Genomic DNA, 20,440 nt, shown 5'->3' with positions numbered 1-20,440 from the left:
ATATATATTTTTTTGTCTTTAAAAAAGCTCTGGAAAAAGGAGTACCTCGAGACCTTTACACATATATATTTATTTACATTTTATTTCGGTCTATTTCATTTAATTTTTACAATTGTATTGGATAATTTGGTCGAATTGGTTGTTGGTTGTTATTTTATTGTTTTACCTTTTTTACACAAGTATGATGCTGTCGCATTTAAAGTGGACCGTGATGCCACACCGGCGGATAACGAAAATCTCTCCGGTCCACCTTAAAAACTGGTGACAAACATGGCGTTTGTCGTGGTGTCGTGTGGGTCTATGGATTTTGTGTGTTGGTGTGTGTGTGTGTGTCATGGTGTGTGTGTGTGTGTGTAGCTCGGCCCCGCCCTGAACCAACCAACCACTGAGTGACTCGACGCTATCAGCCCAGCCTTCTCTGTGTATCTGTGCCACGGTGGAGGGAAGAGAAGCCGAACCACCACTGTTAAAAGTCCACAGACATTTTCTAATTATTTATCAAAACTCTAGATCAGCAGCTAGCGGCTAAAGTCCAATGGTCCAACAACACCGCCCGCCTAGCCTGTGAATGTGTGTGCACTCTGTTGGCTCGTGCACACACACAGCAGCACTGCACACATTGCATGAGGGCTCGAAGCTGTATCTACCACGTCCGTTTTGACAGTAAAAAAAAACTCTGAAAAGTTTTTCGTAATATCGCTGCTGCAACCATGGCTGGACAACCTAGATTCGTCAGCCCGTTTTACAGACCGCACTGTTTGGCGGCTGCAGCAACTCCATCGGCGGGGAAGCCTAAACTAACTCACCCTGGAAAGGCGATTCTTGCAGGTAAGATTAATACAAAGTTTGTGGTACTTTCGATCATGTGTAGTAGCATCTCTTGCACGCGCGCATAGACAGGCGGCTCCTCAACTTGTTTACAACTTTGAGCTAGTGTGTGTTGTAGCGTACAGATGTGACCATGTATATGACGTGGCTGCAGTAAAGTTAGCTGAGAAATTGCACTTATAATATGCAAAGGAAAGGGTTATTGTTAATGCTACAGAATGGGGAAGGTACTAGTAGGGTAGGTGATAGTTCAATGCATTATGCTGAGCTGTCTCTTAAAGGTACACTGTCTCTCCTCTTCATAAAGTAGGCTATTACTGTATGGGCTACTTTGAGAGTTTCTCAATTATTTTTAGAGACTAATTCATTATTTTGATGTATTCAGTTTTATCCTCAGATGCTAAGTCAATATGTTGAGATATAAGTCCTTGTTTGGAGAACTTAAATCCTTATTTTGAAATATTATGTATTTATCAAAGACACTTTATTTGAAGTACAACATCTTTATTATGCAATAGTAAGTCCATATTTTGGAAGCTTTTCTCACTATTTTGAGAACATTTTGCATTATTTTGGAGTAGCCTACTAAATTATACATTTGTTAGAACGTTTGTCATTATTTTTAAGATACCAAGAGTGTCTTGAGATCTTTTGAAAGAGTTGGACATCATTTTGACATATAAATAAATTAAGTCAATAATTTGTGACAATTTCTCACTAGATTCATTGCTAAACTCTAGTTCAGATTACAGTATCTCCTCTGCACAAGATGAGTTAGTTTCTTGGCCTGGGTTCGGCGGGTCAGACAGTCTGATGAAATTAAATTCAATCGTTTTTGGACCTTTTTAAACTTAAAGGAATACTTCACCCATACGGAACCGGCCTTCTATCACTGTGAAATCGCTGTTATAATATAATGAATGAGGTGTTCCTTCCCTTGGTCTTTCATCAGTCTTCCCTTGGCCAAACTGTCCTGTCAATCCTAACCCTACATTTTACGATGTGTGATGTCACACGTGGTAAAATGTATAGGGTTAAACAGTGAGACCATAAAACACTCTTTCTGCCTTTTCTCAGGCTAGGATGAACCGATTTCAAAAATGTTTTGCACATTTATACTACATAGGATCTCAGAGTTCAATACACCTTCATATTCCCACCGGTGAAGAAGGTCTTTAATCCCATGTTGAAAAAAGAAGTCATGAACTCTGTCATTAGTAAATAATTGACAAGCCTCTCAAACTTGACAGAGACTTCGTTCCTTCAGGGCAAATCATTACTGGCTAAACGTTGCATCATCGACAGCCTGACAGCCACGTTACAACTGCAGCACGTTTTAACATCTAAGGTGGAGTCAGTGATGGGGTGACTGTGGCTCAGTTGGTAGAGTGGGTCGGCCAATGATCGAAGGGTTGGTGGTTCGATCCCCGCCCTGCCACTTGTGTCATGGTTGTTGTGTCCTTGGGCGAGACACTTCATCCACCTTGCCTCGTGTGAATGTCGATAGTTTGCCTGCTATCGGTGTATGAATGTGTGTGTGAATGGTAACGTGGGAATGGGAACAGCCAGGTCTCCCTTGAAAAAGAGTCTCCGGTCTCAATGGGATTTATCTGTATTTAAATAAAGGTTAAAAGAGAGAGATTATGGACAACGCTTGTTGTTAAAATCACTTTTTGTCAAAATCACTGAATGTCTCCTCACGTTCCGCTACCTGTCTGTACTGTGTGTGCACGTTGGAAGAACAAAAAAATCTGGTCTTCAATTATACACAGCCTAGGCTCTGTAAACGGGAGCATGTTGCTAGATACAGTGGGCACCCTTTGTTGACATACCCATTTAGAGAGCCTATGAATATGATGTGTATTGGTATTATTAACCATATAGATAGTAGGTATCAACACTGGTTATTTTTCAGCACACACAGTACTTACAGAGAGTGGATTGTGAGGAGATATTCACTCATTTTGAATACAAGAATTCTCTAAAATCGCTGTCTCCACCTTTTTTAGAAGCGTCATTAGTTGGTGTAAATTACTACAATAGTGTCAGCTGTTTGTTTGCTGTTCTGACTGTTGACCTGTTGACCTTTTAGACTGTGCATTCAGAGGCCCAAATAGCTCTATGTTCAGATGGATGAGCCACGATGACAAAGCACATTGCTCTGTTTGCCTCCACACACACACACACACACTCACACACACACCACACACACACACACACACAGTCACACTCACACTCACAATCACCAGCCTGTAACAACTTCACATCAGTATTTTCTTTGCAAAAAGGAGCACAGATTGGTCAATGTTGGTCTGAAATTACACACACTGACTGATTTTTTAAATTTTTTTAGATGAGTGACCCGTTCTTTCGCTCAACATTATGCCCCGGCCTTATTCATGGGTTGGTTTAAATTAGTTTGAATTAATTTAGAAATGCTTTTATTGCTTAAGTTACGTTACATAAAAAATTGTCCGCTATGGTCAGAATACGCTAACTTTGTAGCTCTGCGGCCCAAAACGTAGGCTACTCACATCAAATCTTCTTTTTTTAGATTATTTTTTGGAATTAGACAGTATAGAGTTGAAATGGGGAGACAGAGAGAGAGAGGGGGGATGACCTGCAGTAAAGGTCCACGGGTCGGATTTGAACCCGTGACCACTGCAATGATGGCCGGAGCCAATATGGTACGCGCTCTATCCACTACACCACCGGAGCGCCCCTCACATTACATCACATCTTGACTGAAGTCCTTTCACACAGACATTCAGACATTAACCATGACTCGGAAGCTCCCTGCTCTCTCAGTCTCCACATTCATTCATCCAAAGTAAATCTTAAAGAGTATTCCATTGTTTATTAAGAGGAAGGCCTAGTAGGATATGTAACTGGCTGAAGGAGTCTGTTTGAGTATTGATATGACAGCATTTAAAAAAAATATATGTTTTAAGAAAAAGAAAGAGAAGAGAGAGAAAAAAATCACCTAAACTCTTTGCATTAAAATTTTTTTGGGGAGATTTTGCAGTTCGAAAGAGTCTTAAAAGGACTATATATCTACCAGAGAAAAAGACCCGTTAGGCTAGTGCTCTGTAGAAGGAAAGAAAACAGAACATTTTTGGGAAAGGGCCGGGGGGGGGGGGGGGGGGGGACCTTTTATTTCAAAGCCTTGTGCAGGTGCTGCAACTTAGTATCTATCAAAATACCTTCTCAACTGTCCGTACTTGTTGGACTGGACAAACTGGTTCTTTGATCTCTTTCCAGATTGTGAATGTACGAAGACATGAAACAGGTATAAGACGCCGCGGAGGATCGTTTGCTGTTTATTATGACGATGAAGTGTTGTTTTGATTCAAGCTTAAAGGTGCAGTCAGTGACTCTAGAGAACGCTTTTTGTCAAAATCGCTTTTAGTCAAAATCGCTTTTAGTCAAAATCAGTGAATATCTCCTCTGGTGAGAAAAAAGGCTGGTATTAATACATAGCTTATACGCTCTGAAAATTGGCATGTTTCTAGCTACAGTGGGCCTGTTTTGTCTACATATCAGTTTACAGAGCCTAGGCTGTGTGTTAAAATTTATTTTTATTTTTTCAGTGCACACACAGTACAGACAGGTAGCGGATCATGAGGAGATATTCACTGATTTTGACAACAAGTGATTTTGACAACAAGCGTTCTCCAGAATTGCTGAGTCCATATTTAAATTGTCTTGGGAGCTTGTAAGCTGTTGTGTGGACATTTTTCCTTCGTGTAACGTTAATTTTTGTCCTTGTCCATACATGCGAATGTGTATTCTTGAGATTGCAAATGCTAGACTCAAGCAGCATGTGTGTGAGTGCAGTCAGTGATTCTGGAGAACGCTTTTTGTCAAAATTAGTGAATATCTCATAAAGATCCGCTACGTGTCCGTACTGTGTGTCCGTCCACTGAAAAAAAAAAAATACAGTGTTTTTTAATACACAGCCTAGTAACACACACACACACACACACACACACACACACACACACACACACACACACACATAAACACACACACTTAACTGGTAAAGGGTATGTTAACGAAGGGGGCCACTGTAGCTAGCAACATGCCTGTTTACAGAGACTAGGCTTTGTATATATTAACGCAGTTAATCACCCAATACTCACGGGTAGCCGTCGATCATGACGAAATATTCACTGATTTTCAAATGTTCTCCAGAACTGACTCCACAATCATTATTTTCCTGCACCAGCCACATATACAGTAGATAATATTGCTGTTTTTAAAACAGTGATTACAACTGATTTCTTGTGATTGCTAATGCTAGACTGGAGCAGCATGTGTGTGTGAGTGTGCAGGCTATGAAAAGCGCCGGTGTGTTGGATTTTCTCCGCATGGCATTTTGGTTTGACGGATGAATGCACGTTAAAGGGCATCAACAAAGAACCCTTTTTAATAGATGGTGTGGGGGGCAATTTAAGCTTTCCGCATATTTGAACCACTTAAATGTACTGTTCAGGATGTAAGCATGCTACTGTGTGTTTCAATGCCACCACCAGTAGAGAAAAAACAAATTAATGAGGGGGGGGGGATATGAGAATTTTTTTTATGTTTCAGTCTTCTGTCTGCGAAAATGTAGAGCTGTTTGATACTGGGAAAATTTGAGTAGAAGTGTGGATGTTAGTTCGATAAGTTACTCTTGGAATTAAAGTTGCAGTGTGTAGTAAAGGTGTATTTTGGCATCTTGTAGTGGTGAGATAGATTCTAGATTGCAACGCTCCATGTCTGTCTATCCCTCACGTTTGGTAGAATGTACAGAAGCTACGGTGGCCTTCAAGGACAAGAAGCTATAGTTACTAAAGATGGCATCATCCACCACTGCCTCAAGTCTTTTTTTCCCCACAATATCAAGTGATGAGGTGAAGATGTATTTAGTTATTTATTCTATAGTACTTCTTCTTCTTGGTCTTCCAACAGGTGCATTTCCCCAGGACGCCCACTATATATAAAAACGTGTAAGGCCGTTAAGTTTGTCCGTTCTGTGCTACTGTAGAAACATTACTGCGCCTTAAAAACCCGCACACAAAGTGTTCTTGCAAACTTTTTCTTGTCACTTCTCAGCATGTCAGAGGCGTCAGACTGTGTTGCTGCAGGGCAAAATGTGATGAACAGTATGTGCTCTGAAGGCCACACACACACACACACACACACACACACACACACACACACACACACACACACACACACACACGTTCGTACGGCTATACTTGTGAGGACATTCATTGACACGATGCATTCCCTAGCCCCTAACCCTAACCCTAACCATCAAAACTAAATGCCCCAACCCCAACCCTTACTCTAACTCTAACCCTAACATCAACCTTATTCATACTTGAACCTTAAAACCTAGTGTTAACCCTCAAACAGCCCTTTAAGGTATAAAACTCAAGTTGGTTCTCACAAAAATAGTTGTACAAGAACACACAGACAGAGACACACACACACACACACACACACACACACACACACAGACACACACACACACACACACACACACACACACACACACACACACACACACACACACACACACACACACACACACACACACACAGACAGACACGCACACACACACCCTTTGAGCTGGTGTGGGGCCAGGGGGAGTATCCATTGGCAGGATCACACCGAGGTCAGCTGAGCCAATCAGCTTGCAGCCTGAGTGTTTGCTGTTGAACGGCAGATGTGTGACAGCGGGTTTTAAGGTGGAATTGCTCAGTTGAGTAAATACTCTCGGCTACAGCACATACACAGCTCTGGAAAGAATTAAGAGACCACTCCAAATGTTCAGTGTCTCTTGTTTTTCTATTTAAAGGCACAAGTTTGAGTAGAATGAACAGTTTGGTTTTATTCTACAAACTACTGACAACATTTCTACCAAATTCACCCCAAAAATATTGTCATTAAAGAGCATTTCCATTATGTAATGTAGAGATGAAGATTGAAGAAAATTCCAAACATGTCTCTTCATTTTTTCCAGAGCTGTATATACAGTACACATAGCAAATTCCCTCTGGGTATCACCAGGGCCGCCCAAAAGGGGTAGAAAGTGGGAAGGCTTTCTAGGGCCCAGCCACTTGGGGGGCCCATGGTCTTTGGAAGCCAAGAACCTAACTAAGCTAAACTTTATTTTTAGATATTTATGTCAATATCTATTCAAAGTTGGGTGTTTACACAGAGCCGCGGCTCCGCTTAAGGCCATTTAAAAAGCAGCAGAAAAGCAGAAATGTTCAAAATGTTTCAGATTGAGCACAGCGGAGTGTAACTGTTTCAAACATAATCCATCCTATAAACCCTTTCTGTGCCAAATGGTGACAAGATTGGGTTTTGATATTAAACAGTTTTGTCTGGATTATATTTACTGAGTCGTTCCTGCTCACGGAAAACACATGTAGGCCCTCCTGCTACTTGTGTCTGGGTGTCGTTGTGAAATGTATTTGGACCCCATGAAGAAACAGGTTGGGTACCTTTTGTAGTTCCTCTACATTAGTTACTCTGTAATTTTCCTTAGTCTACAAACAGGTTTAAATTCTCTCTCCACCTAACGCACATTTTTGTGAAAAAGAATTTCCCTTTGGGGACTATACCTTCTAAAGGCTTTGACATAAGTCTTCAGGTTGACACGACCAGCCAAGTCTGACCAGTTTTTCAGAAACCTCGCCAATTGACCAACCAGCCGGGCCAGACCACAATGAAGCTGACGAGCAGCATCATCCTGTTTTAATTATTGCCGTAACCACCAAGGTCCTGCTTTCTGTACTGTTTCTAAAACTTTAAAATTTAAATAGACCTAAAAAAGTTCTCAATGCAAAGAAAGACACAAGGCACAAAGAAGTTGGAAATAATTGAAGGAACAGATTTGAGTTCAAAGATTAAGAACTTTTTTTGTAATGATTTCAGTGCTTTTGCAGTGATGAGAGGAGAATTAACTAAGCCTAAATGTTGCAACCAAACATAGGCCAACTTTATAGTTTTGAGGGTAGGTTGGTTTGGTTATTCATATAGAGAACCGCCTTTTTTCATTTGTGTGTGAAGAATTTGTTGTTGATGTTGTTTAAGTGTTATTTATTTCAACAATACCACCAACATATTTCAAATGATTTAATGTCATGTGCAGAAATACAAAAAAGTGCAATATTTGGTGCAGTCAATTAGTGTAAATGTATCTTACCAGAAACTAGTAGCATAGAAAACGTGCAAATTGTGAAAAAACTGTTTGCTTTGGTGAATACTGAAGAAGAACACTGTCTCTGTGTGAACTGATTATTTTGTAGGGATCTGTTGATCTGTTAAACAATTGTGTGAGTGTAAGGGAATCAAAATATTGGTAGGTATGTTGGGCTAAGTCAGAAATGTGCTACTATTTTAAAATATTAATGAGCCCTTGCTCTCCCAGCTGTCCCTGCAAGTCCCTGGTTGATAAGATAGTTAGTCTCTCTACAAATACATGTATGTGTTTATTGAGGGATTAGCACACTCACACTCATTGTTGATAGGAGTAATGGGTAAGGGGGGCCCATTGACTGGAGGTTTTCAGGGGCCCAGCCATTTGTGTGGGCTGCAGGCCTGGGTATCACTAATGTACAGCTTCTTCACAACCTTTAAAATATAAAGATATATATATACCAAAGCTTGTTTTTACCTCCAATCTTTTATCTGTATTTGAGCCCACATACAGTCAAATTTACCATTTATTCACCGTTTATTTAATTTTAAATTAAACCATAATTTAATCTATTTTTTATTAATTTATTTGCTGTTTTTGTTTAAAATTACACTATTTTTAGTTTGTGAAGCACATTGCACTGTATATTTTCCAATGAAATATGCAAGATAAATACACTTTTATTGTCATCTATTTTCATTGTGAAAAAAATACTTGGGGAATATTGTGGAACTACCGTGAGAGTAAAAGTATATAATTTTGTATATTCTCGTTGACGAGTCCATGCATTATTGTGGCACACATTTGCATCTGTTATGTAGATTAGATCAATTATTTTTCCAATAACTGGTTGTAGTTATTTGCTGCCTGTAATAGTTTGGAGTGTGGTCGCAGTTTTACAATGAATGCTTGTTTCTCCCTTGAAAAGCACTTGAGTTGTGTCAATGAAAAGCATTTGAAATGTTATTTTGTCTTTGCTGCGATCTCTAACACAGTGTTTCTCTCTTCTCTCTTGGGCTGTGGCGATTGGCGAAGTGTGTAGGGCGGTCGGCCACTGGAGTGCAGGGTCAGTGGTTCGATCCCCCGCCTCCCCGCCACATGTCCAAGTGTCCTTGGGCAAGACTTTGAACCCCCAATTGCTCCTGATAGTTAGCTTGCACCCTGCGTGGTAGCTGCTGCTGCTGCTATCGGTGTATGAATGTGTGTGTGATTAGGTGAATGTGTACAAAACAATGTAAAGCGCTTTGAGTCTGTGAAAAACCAGGGAAAAGAGCTGTATAAGAGGAGTCCATTTACCATTTACCATCTTGTTGTTCCAGGTGGGATCGCTGGAGGCATTGAGATCTGCATCACATTCCCCACAGAGTACGTGAAGACACAGCTGCAGCTCGACGAGAAAGCCAACCCGCCCAAATACAAAGGCATCGGTCAGTATATATTATAATGCACACGGTCTGATTTGTTCATTCATTTTGTTTAAATCATTTTTTCCCCCCCTAACTTTTTATCATAATTTTTTGTTGTGAAGCTTTCATTTAGTTTTATTTTATTTCAGACATATCAAAAACAATACAAAACAAAATGAAAAGCATAAAAATACAATAAACAAAATGTATGTTTAAATGACTTCACAAAAAGAAAAAAAAAGAAAACAAATGATCTGTATTGATGTGATATGCCTGAAAAGGAGCAGGAAGAAGTATACACTCATTTAATCCTACCCCTTTTCCATAGTAAAACAAATAAAAATATTTATTATATTCGCTTCTTGTATTCCATATAATCTCTATACAATCTATCTATACAATTGGCGATACTATATTATAACATGTGGTAATAATACTAAACAACTACTCCATGTGGTCACTTTAAGGTTTTTTAATGGGTATGCCAGTAGAATCTAATATGATCAAAAACAATAACTCAGACATAAATTCCAACTTTTAAACCTGCAGTGTGTAGAATTTTGGGTTTTATTTCCTAGCAGATTTTGTAGAAAGTAATTATAATATCCATAAGTACATTTAATTTAGTGCATAATAGCTGAAAAAATGTTTTGAATTATTATTTTTTACCTTAGAAAGGGTCTCATATATGTCCATATTTCTTAATATTTTGAACCAAGGCCTAGTGCCGCCATCTTGAAAGTGTCATAGTTGGAATGTCATCAGGTACATTGTTTAGAATTTAGAATTGTTCTTGTCCTTGAAGGCCACTGTAGCTTCTGTTATTATTCGAAAGGGTTGGGGTTACCCAGGGAGCGTTGCATTCTAGAACTTTGTAGAACTTTCTTGATGATGTCATATTAGACACTGCACCTTTAAATATAAGATAAGATAAAATGGAGAACATTTTATTTCTCCCCCAAAGATTGCTATTATAATGTGTGGTGATGACAATGCAACTACACTCTAGACCAGGGGTCACCAACACAGTGCCCGCGGGCACCAGGTAGCCCACAAGGACCATATAAGGCGCCCTCAGGCCTGTTCTAAAAAAATCGCATAATAATCTGTTTCCCACCTTTTGTAAGTCATTGTTGATCATTATTGTGAGAAATCTTTAACATGATCAGTGTCTTCACATAGATGAATATCATTAATCATTAATGATAATATATAACTAAAGGAAAACTGAGCAAATTTGTTATTTCAGAAGAGTGTATCAAACTGGGTGCCCTTCGTATGACTCAGTACCCATGAAGTAGCCCTCTGGTTCAAAAAGGTTGGTGACCCCTGATCTAGACCTTTTTAAAATCCAATGCAATCCAAAACAATAACTCCGCCATAAATTCCACCTTTTTAGAGATAACATAAAATTAAATATAGATAAATAGATGGATAGATAGAAGTACCATAACCTTAATTCCATTCCATTAGATCAGCTTGGTTATAATGGCCTGACCAAAACACTAGAAAATGAATGATTATAGTATATGACTAAGTATACATGCTGTCTGTACACATCTAGGTGTGTGTGTGTGTGTGTGTGTGTGTGTGTGTGTGTGTGTGTGTGTGTGTGTGTGTGTGTGTGTGTGTGTGTGTGTGTGTGTGTGTGTGTGTGTGTGTGTGTGTGTGTATATGACTAAGTATACATGGTGGTAGTGGTACACATCATACAACACTTCAAAGCAGTTTTTGATTTAATGATATGGATCTAATCAGCAACTGTCTCAATTATCACCTTTTTAAATGCATCTGTAAGGGTCTAAAGTACAGAAAGGAAAGGATAGATTCCCCTATTGGGTAATAGTAAACCGTAGTACATTCAGACAGTGTTGTATTTGCGTAGTTAGTTTGTTAGTCTTTGTTATCTGTCCTGTTTCGAGGAAAGCTTGTGAACTTTGGCATAGAGCGCCGCGTGTTTGCGGAGATTCGAGATTACGAGCCTCCTGCAAAAAAAAAAAAAAAATAGGAAAACACATGAGCTTGACCTAGAAATATTTTAACCCTTTAAAGGTGGATGGAGTCAGTGAATTTGTAGAATGCTTGTTGTCAAAATCAGTGAATATCTCCTCACAATTCGCTTCTTGCCTGTACAAATCTGGTGTTGATACACAGCGTAGGCTCTGGGAACTGAGAGTCTGGGCTGTGAATTCTGGATTTTTTTTTTTAGATTTGAATTTTTTTTGACTGGTGAAAGAAATCATTGTCTTGTTAAATGCATTCTTTAATATCTAATTATTGCATCCCCCCTCTCTCTCTCTGTCTCTCTCTCTGTCTGTCTGTCTGTCTGTCTGTCTGTCTGTCTGTCTGTCTGTCTGTCTGTCTGTCTCTCTCTGTCTCTCTCTCTCTCAGGTGACTGTGTGAAGCAGACAGTGAATGGTCATGGCGTGCGTGGTCTGTATCGAGGGCTCAGCTCTCTGCTCTACGGCTCTATACCCAAAGCTGCTGTCAGGTAATGAAACACCGCTAACCTCACACACCACAGTCAATGTATCAATGAATAAATAAATAAATCTAGTTCAGACATGTCAAAAAAAATGAAATATATATTAAAGCTGGGGTGGAGGATTTGGGGAGAAAATGGCAGTTGGGATAGAGATTCGAACCCAAATACATCAACCGCTCCACTTGTTCTCTTTGGTCCCTCCCCCTATGGTCCCTCCCTGACACGCTCTACACAAACAAAGTCGTGCCAAAGTGAATGGATAGTCCCAACAGCCAATAAGAACAGAGAATCGGAGCCTCGCTCAGATTGGTCAAAGTGTACAGCTCATGTTAACTTTGACCAATCAGAAATCACATACACCAGCTTTAAACGATAAAAAGAAAAATCACTTAGAAAAATGTTGCCTTTTTAGAAAGTCAGTGGTAACAATGAATGTCTATTATGTGTAATTAATCTTACTTTTTCTTCTCCTCAGATTTGGAGTGTTTGAGTTCCTCAGTAATAAGATGAGGGATGAGAACGGTAAACTGGACAGTAAGAAAGGCTTCATGTGTGGACTGGGAGCTGGAGTCGCTGAGGCTATAGTGGTGGTCTGTCCCATGGAAACAGTAAAGGTACAAACAATTTTATAATTAAACATTTTTAATACTTTAAAGATGGGATGGAGGATTTGGGGAGAAAATGGCAGTTGGGATAGAGATTCGAATCCAAATACCTCAACCTGCTCCTCTTGTTCTCTTTGGTCCCTCCCCTATGGTCCCTCCCTGACACGCTCTACACCAACAAAGTCGTGCCAAAGTGAATGGACAGTCCCAACAGCCAATAAGAACAGAGAATCGGAGCCTCGCTCTGATTGGTCAAAGTGTACAGCTCATGTTAACTTTGACCAATCAGAAATCACATACCCCAGCTTTAATTACTTTTTTTTAGGCCAGTGGGATGCAGCATGACAAACACAACACTGACATTACCGACCTTATATAGTTTATATGATCATGGAAAGCTAACTATTGACTATTGACTCATCCACAAGACAGTAAATACACATATATCTAAATTTTTTAAACACGTCTTGCCACTCAATCATACTATACACTTACACATGGGATTAACTTTTTAATTTATTTAAAATAAAAAATAAAATAAAATAAAATAAAATAAAATAAAATAAAATAAAATAAAATAAAATAAAATAAAATAAAATAAAATAAAATAAAATAAAATAAAATAAAATAAAATAAAATAAAATTAAATTAAATTAAATTAAATTAAATTAAATTAAATTAAATTAAATTAAATTAAATAAAATAAAATAAAATAAAATAAAATAAAATAAAATAAAATAAAATAAAATAAAATAAAATAAAATAAAATAAAATAAAATAAAATAAAATAAAATAAAATAAAATAAAATAAAATAAAATAAAATAAAATAAAATAAAATAAAATAAAATAAAAATAAAATAAATCTAATATTCCTCTGTTTTTGTAACATTTCTAAATGTTCCCTTCTGTTAATTTTAGGTGAAATTCATCCACGACCAGTCCTCAGCGAACCCAAAGTATAAGGGCTTCTACCACGGTGTGAGAGAGATCATAAGGACTGAAGGTAAGGGGAAGGGTTTGCCTTTTACTGCCATCTACTGTTCAATAATGATATTTGCCATGCAGGAAATGAGCCTGCATTCCAATCCCCATACTTCCCTGCTATTTAGTAGGATAGATAAAGATTTAGCGTGTCCCAATACATGTGGTCAGATGCAGCATGCTGATAAAATACCCTGATATCCGACTACATCTAGTCAGGATTTTTTAGTGTTCAAATCAGCATCTTTTTGGGTGATTCTGACCCACAATCCACTGCAGCAGAAGTAACATTACATGGACTGAGCCTCCAAGTGAAAACAACCAGCAATGCGATGAATATATAGGCACAAGGCAAGTTCAAGGCGCAATGTTATGACCAAATAAATAAGCAAAAGTACGTCCCAATTGTAGTATACTGCATGCTTACTACATACTTTTTATGATCAGCTGTGGTATGTAGAATAGTAAAAAGAAAGCGATTTGGAACGCAGCCCAAGTATTCAGGGAGTCTGTTATTTGAGTCATCGCATCTACATCTCTGGAAATAATTAAAAGTCCACTCCAAATGTTCAGTGTCTCTCGTTTTACTATTTATAGGCATATGTTTGAGGAGAATGAACATTTTGGTTTTATTATATTATAACCTACTTACAACATTTCTACCAAATTCCAATAAATGTTTGGTCATTAAGAGCATTTTCAATTAGTAATGTAGAGATGAAGATTTAAGAAAAAACCTAACTGGTCTCTTAATTTTTTCGGGAGCTCTATTATTCAGACTATAATATTCTTCCTCGGGCTCATTACTCATTAGAGATAGTTCACTATTATTAATCTATGTGTGAAGGTTTTTGCGGGTTTTGGATATTTTTAAAAATACTGATGTGTGTGATATGATATTTTTTAGGAGTGAAAGGAACTTACCAAGGACTGACAGCCACCGTGTTGAAACAAGGATCCAACCAGGCCATCCGCTTCTACGTCATGACGTCACTGAGGAACTGGTACAAAGGTGTGTCTGTGTGTGTGTCTGTGTGTGTGTGTGTGTGTGTGTGTGTGTGTGTGTGTGTGTGTGTGCCTGTGTGTCTGTGTGTGTGTGTGTGTGTGTGTGTGTGTGTGTGTGTGTGTGTGTGTGTGTGTGTGTGTGTGTGTGTCTGTGTCTGTGTGTGTGTGTGTGTCTGTGTGTGTGCCTGTGTGTCTGTGTCTGTGTGTGTGTGTGTGTGTGTGTGTGTGTGTGTGTGTGTGTGTGTGTGTGTGTGTGTGTGTGTGTGTGTGTGTGTGTGTGTGTCTGTGTCTGTGTCTGTGTCTGTGTCTGTGTGTGTGTGGATCAATAAATACAGTGCACTCACTGTAGTTATACGCAGAGGTGGGTCGTAACGCGCTACATTTACTCCGTTACAAATACTTGAGTAACTTTTTGAATAAATTGTAATTTTAGGAGTAGTTTTATTGCAACATACTTTTACTTTTACTTGAGTAAATATTTGAAGAAAGAACGGTACTTTTACGCCGTTCCATTTGGCTACGTGACGGTCGTTACCTTATTTTTTTATATATTTTATTTATTACATGCGAGAGCTATTTCTCTCATGATTTCTCTCCCCGGGGACGTCTTCAGCCAACATCTCTACGTGACTATTTCAACCAATAAAAACCACATTACAAAAGCTTGCCAATCAAATGCAGCCACTTCAGTCACATGACAAGTGTTGTCATGTTGTCATAGGGCTCAACCATGGGCTCAACAATGTCCGCGGACTTTTTTAAAGGCTGCGGTTCTGCACCAATGTTGTGTCCGTGGCCGTGCCATGTAGGTTAAACGCATATAACACAGACTCCCACACACTCGCAATTACAGAGAAACTGTTCTTTTTTGACACGTCCTGTTCTCCCTGTAGCCTACTCACTTCGCATGCCCCAGTCTGGCTGTGTGAGAGTCTGAGAGTGGTCTCTTTGTTCAGCCACTATACGTTAAGTGAGTGTGCCAGCAGGTTTTGATGTGTAACGAAGTTTAATTTTGTGTTTTATATTTTTGGGGCTAAACACAACCTAGATAATTTTCTCAGGGCCAGTGACATATAGGAATTTGTTTTAAAATGTGTATGTGCAAAACAATTGCAACAGTGTTATAAGTGTATTGGTTTTAATTAATATAATTTTGGACAAGCCTAATTTATTATCATTTTATTTGAAGGGTGATGTATTTAATTTGGCAGATAATTAATGTATTATTGTTTGAGTTCAAGGGTTATTCATTTGATTTTTAAATACCTTATTTATTGTTTTATTTAAAATTATGTTATTTAACATATCTTTATTTGAACATTGCTGTTTTATATTATGTTCGTGTCTATTCTGTACCGTTTGTGTTGCTCTGTATATTTCAAAAATAAATCTGGAGTAATTCAGTAGGCCTACTTGTACTCTTGAGTACTTGAGTAGTCTCTTCACTGCATACTTTTTTACTCTTACTCGAGTAATAATTTTTATGAGTACTTTTACTTCTACTTGAGTAATTATAATCTTAAAGTAACTTACTTTTACTTGAGTACATTTTTTGGCTACTCTGCCCACCTCTGGTTATACGTCTTACAAAAAGTTGCTCTATGTAACTTTGGGTGTGTCAGAAAAGTGAACATTTCCTAACGAATATTCTCATAACTGAATAACCGAAAATGTGATCCCTGTGAACACTGTTTGAAGTTAGAAAGCTTCCTGAAAAATGACTGTTTCACTGTTGTTGTTGTTTACAGCAGCAGGGCCCACAGTTTTAAGTATACAGACATATTCTCGTCTTACGTTTGGTTCCAGGTTCCTCAAAATAATTTAGTTTTTTTAATTCCAAGGTGACGACCCAAACAAAGCGATCAACCCTCTGATAACTGGATCGTTTGGGGCTGTGGCTGGAGCCGTCAGTGTGTTTGGAAACACTCCTCTGGACGTCATCAAGACCAGGATGCAGGTTGGGACTGAATTACATTGTTCATCTTTCTAGTCTAGTTCTAGTCTGAACACTTTTCTGTTTCCATTTTAACCTGTAATTTTAATTTTATTTAAATGTTCTATTTCTATTAATTCGCTTTTAAATGTTTTATTCATTCGCTTTTCTAATGTGTATTGTGTATTTTAATCTTGCCCCTGTAAAGCACTTTGAATGGCCTTGTGTCTGAATTGTGCTATATAAATAAACTTGCCTTGCCTTGCCTTGCCTTGCCTAGTATTCTCATTATTTTAACCATATGAGCAGAGTAACTTATATGCCCCAAAATATCTCAGAGGAGCTGAAACTACTTATACTGTACTTCTAAATGTGAACTGAAAACCAACTTTTTAGCCTGGCTTTCATATAAACCTGTTATATTAAAGGTTAAACATGTATCTCTGTTTTTAAACAGGGTCTTGAAGCTCACAAGTACAAAAGCACATGGGACTGCGCCTCCAAGATGATGAAGCACGAAGGACCAAAAGCGTAAGTTGACCTTAACTCAACATTAGTTTTTTTCCCAATACTCTGAACCAAAAATCTCTACTTCTGGGTCACTTGCAACAACAAAACTTTATTTTCTTTGCAATATTCTGAAGGTTATTACAGAAGGATTTGTTTATATGTGGTTAATTGTCTGATTTATGATACATTTTGTTCTTATAAACATGCTGAAAATGCATTTTTTAGACTCGAAAATCTTATTTTTTGATTTGTAAAATGGAGTAAAAAACAAAACAAAATCTGTTCTATACAATAAGTATTAAACTGTCAAAGTTTTATAATGATGTCTATAAGTAAAAAAATGTTATGGCTGCCTTGTGGCGTGGTGGGTAGAGCGTGTACCATATTGGCTTAGTCCTTGTCGCAGTGGTCGTAGGTTCGAGTCCGACCCGTGGACCTTAACTGCATGTTATCCCCTTCTTTCTCCCCATTTCAACTCTTTATTTTTTCCTCTCAACTTTCAATAAAAAATTAAAATACCTAAACAAATATCTAAAAAAAATATAAAAAATGTACACTATTTGGGCGCTCCGGTGGCGTAGTGGATAGAGCGCGTACCATATTGGCTCCGGCCTTCGTTGCAGTGGTCGCGGGTTCGAATCCGACCCGTGGACCTTTACTGCAGGTCATCCCCCCCCTCTCTCTCTGTCTCCCCATTTCAACTCTGTACTGTCTAATAAAAAAGCTTGAAAATGCCAAAAAAATATTTAAAAAATATTAAAAATGTACCCTATTCTCCCACAGTGTCTAGACTTATATTGCATTTTCACACGATACTTTTTTTTTGTGTATTTCAGGTTCTACAAAGGTACCGTTCCTCGGCTGGGTCGAGTGTGTATGGACGTGGCCATAGTCTTTATAATCTACGAGGAAGTTGTCAAGGTGCTAAACGTTGTGTGGAAGACGGACTGAAAAAAACGGACAAGAAAGAACATAAGGACATGAGGCCAATTCACATTAGACTAACAATGCCCAAGTCTTTAAAGGTGCACTGTGCAGTTTCAAGGGAGGGGGATTTGTTTACATTTTGAGAGCCTGCAGTTAAGTGTACTAAAACATATTCACTCTACATGTAATTCTTAGTATTGAATAATTCTATCATCATAAATCAAAACTAAATTATTTTGAGGAACTCGTAACCAAACGTTAAGCTAGAATATGTTTTTAAACCAAACTGTGGGCCCTGCTGCTGTAAACAACAACAACAACAACAACAACAACAGTGAAACAGTAACTTTTCAGGAAGCCTTCTAACTTCAAACTGTGTTCACAGGGATCACATTTTCCTGTGAGGAAAGTTTGTTTATTCAGTTATGTGAATATACCTTAGAAAATGTTCACTTCACTGACACACCCAAAAGTTACATAGTGCACCTTTTAAAGAATGTCCTTCTAAAATGTCTGCTTCTAGGGTTCTAATATCTACCTCTAAGTGATTTTCAGAGAGAGAGAGAGAGAGAGAGAGAGAGAGAGAGAGAGAGAGAGAGAGAGAGAGAGAGAGATCGGTATGTTCTTGGTTTTGTTTGTAACACACAGCTATTACAAGTGGGAAAAAAAAACTCCAGATTGCGGTCGTTGCTTACACTTGCTCTTTTCTTAAATTCCTTAAAGGTGGAGTCAGTGATTCTGGAGAACGCTTGTTGTCAAAATCACTTTTTTGTCAAAGTCAATGAATACCTCCTCACGATTTGATTACCTTTCCGTACTGTGTGCGTTTACAGAGCCCAGGCTGTGTATTAACACTGGATTTTTTTTTCAGCGCACACACAGTACGGACAGGTAGCGAATCGCGAGGAGATATTCACTGATTTGGCACAAAAAGTGATTTTTGACAACGATTTCTCCAGAATCACTGACTCCACCTTTTTAAGAGCTCAGGGAAAGGAACGTGGCATTTAAACGTGATCACATGCAGCGAGTTCAGTCATCGCGAACGTTGTTTGTACTTAATCAAAGAAAGAACAGATACCTGACCCAACATAATGTGATTTTTAGACACTGTAGACAAAGATTTTATACTTGAAAATGAAAGATTATACCAGACGACAAACTTTTTAAAGCCCTTTTTAATTTGAAAACATTGAGATTTGTTTTTACCTTAAAGGTGGAGTCAGCGATTCTGGAGAACGCTTGTTGTCAAAATCACTTTTTGTCAAAGTCAGTGAATATCTCCTCATGATCCGCTACCTGTCTGTACTGTGTAGTGTGTGTGTGTGTGTGCACTGAAAAAAAATTGGGTGTTAATACACAGCCTAGGCTCTGTAAACTGGTATGTCCACAAAGGGGGGGGAGGGGGGACACTGTAGGTAGCACACACAGTACGGACAGGTAGCGAATAGTGAGGAGACATTCACTGATTTTGACAACAAGCGTTCTCCAGAATCTCTGACTCCACCTTTTAAGAGTTTATATTCAAATGTCACACGCTTCAAATGCTACAGGTACATTAAGAACTAAATGCCTTAAACGTCAATACATCAAGATTGTAGTATCCACAGAAATGCATTATTATTATTATTAATAATATTTTGTATTATGTTGCATAGTCCTACTATGTATTTAGAATTGCACATTCCCGAAAAACATTGGTTTAGCTGGTGTAAAAGAAGAGCATTCCCCTCTTTAAGTTTCCGAGATGTTTAAAATTAACTCACTAGATTTATGCTATAAAAAGTGCCTATGTAATGTATGATTCATTGTGAGATCTTTTGAGATTACGAATGATTGAATGTTGTATGTACTTGGTCACTACAGATTTCTTTTAATTTTTTAATATAATTAACTCAGTTACACACACACACTGCAGTTTTGCCAGCCGTTATGATTCCAGGCAGTGTTTGGGTTTATTGAGTATTCCTAGTTGTTTATATCTCTTCTAATTCATAACTATTAATATTTGGATGAATATTTTTGCCTTTTTGTTTTGCATAGACAAGCCTGTTTGAGTAATGCCATTAAAGGTGGAGTCCGCGATTCTGGAGGCTTTTTGTCAAAATCAGTGAATATCTCCTCACGATCCACTACCTGTCTGTACTGTGTGTGCCTGGGGGGGGGGAAACAGTGTTAATACACAGCCTAGGCTCTGTAAATGTATGTTAATAACATTGATTATTAGCACACACACACACAGTACGGACAGGTTATGGATCATGAGGAGATATTCACTGATTTTGACAAAGTGATTTTGACAACAAGCGATTTTTCAGAATCACTGACTGCACCTTTAACAGTGCCTTCCATATCATTCCATGGTGGAGGAGTTGTTTAGAATGTTCTTGCAGATTTCAGATTCTTTGTTTATTAAAGGCCTACTTCACCGGTTTGAATATGAAGGTGTATTGAATTCTGAGATCCTATGTAGTATAAATGTGCAAAAAAAATTCAAATCGGTTCATCCTAGCCTGAGAAGGCAGAAAGAGTGTTTTTTTTAACCCTATGTTTCTCTTTCT

The 20,440-nt window shown here is 38.2% G+C and overlaps 1 protein-coding gene across 1 annotated transcript; it reads left to right on the top strand.

The window, feature by feature from the left end:
* The first annotated feature begins 447 nt into the window (after nt 1-447).
* Nucleotides 448-20,043, top strand: slc25a1b (slc25a1 solute carrier family 25 member 1b). Its single transcript, XM_080047216.1, has 9 exons — nt 448-828; nt 9,346-9,453; nt 11,824-11,923; nt 12,393-12,531; nt 13,442-13,526; nt 14,412-14,516; nt 16,351-16,466; nt 16,900-16,973; nt 17,789-20,043. Exons 1-9 carry the CDS (start codon nt 711-713, stop codon nt 17,901-17,903), a joined length of 960 nt encoding a protein of 319 aa, XP_079903342.1. The 5' UTR covers nt 448-710; the 3' UTR covers nt 17,904-20,043.
* The last annotated feature ends 397 nt before the right edge of the window (nt 20,044-20,440 follow it).

Source organism: Ammodytes marinus (genome assembly GCF_949987685.1).
Source record: "Ammodytes marinus genome assembly, chromosome: 18".
NCBI lineage: Eukaryota > Metazoa > Chordata > Actinopteri > Uranoscopiformes > Ammodytidae > Ammodytes > Ammodytes marinus.
The sequence above is the reverse complement of the archived record's forward strand: the minus strand, read 5'-3'. Positions and strand labels throughout refer to the sequence as shown.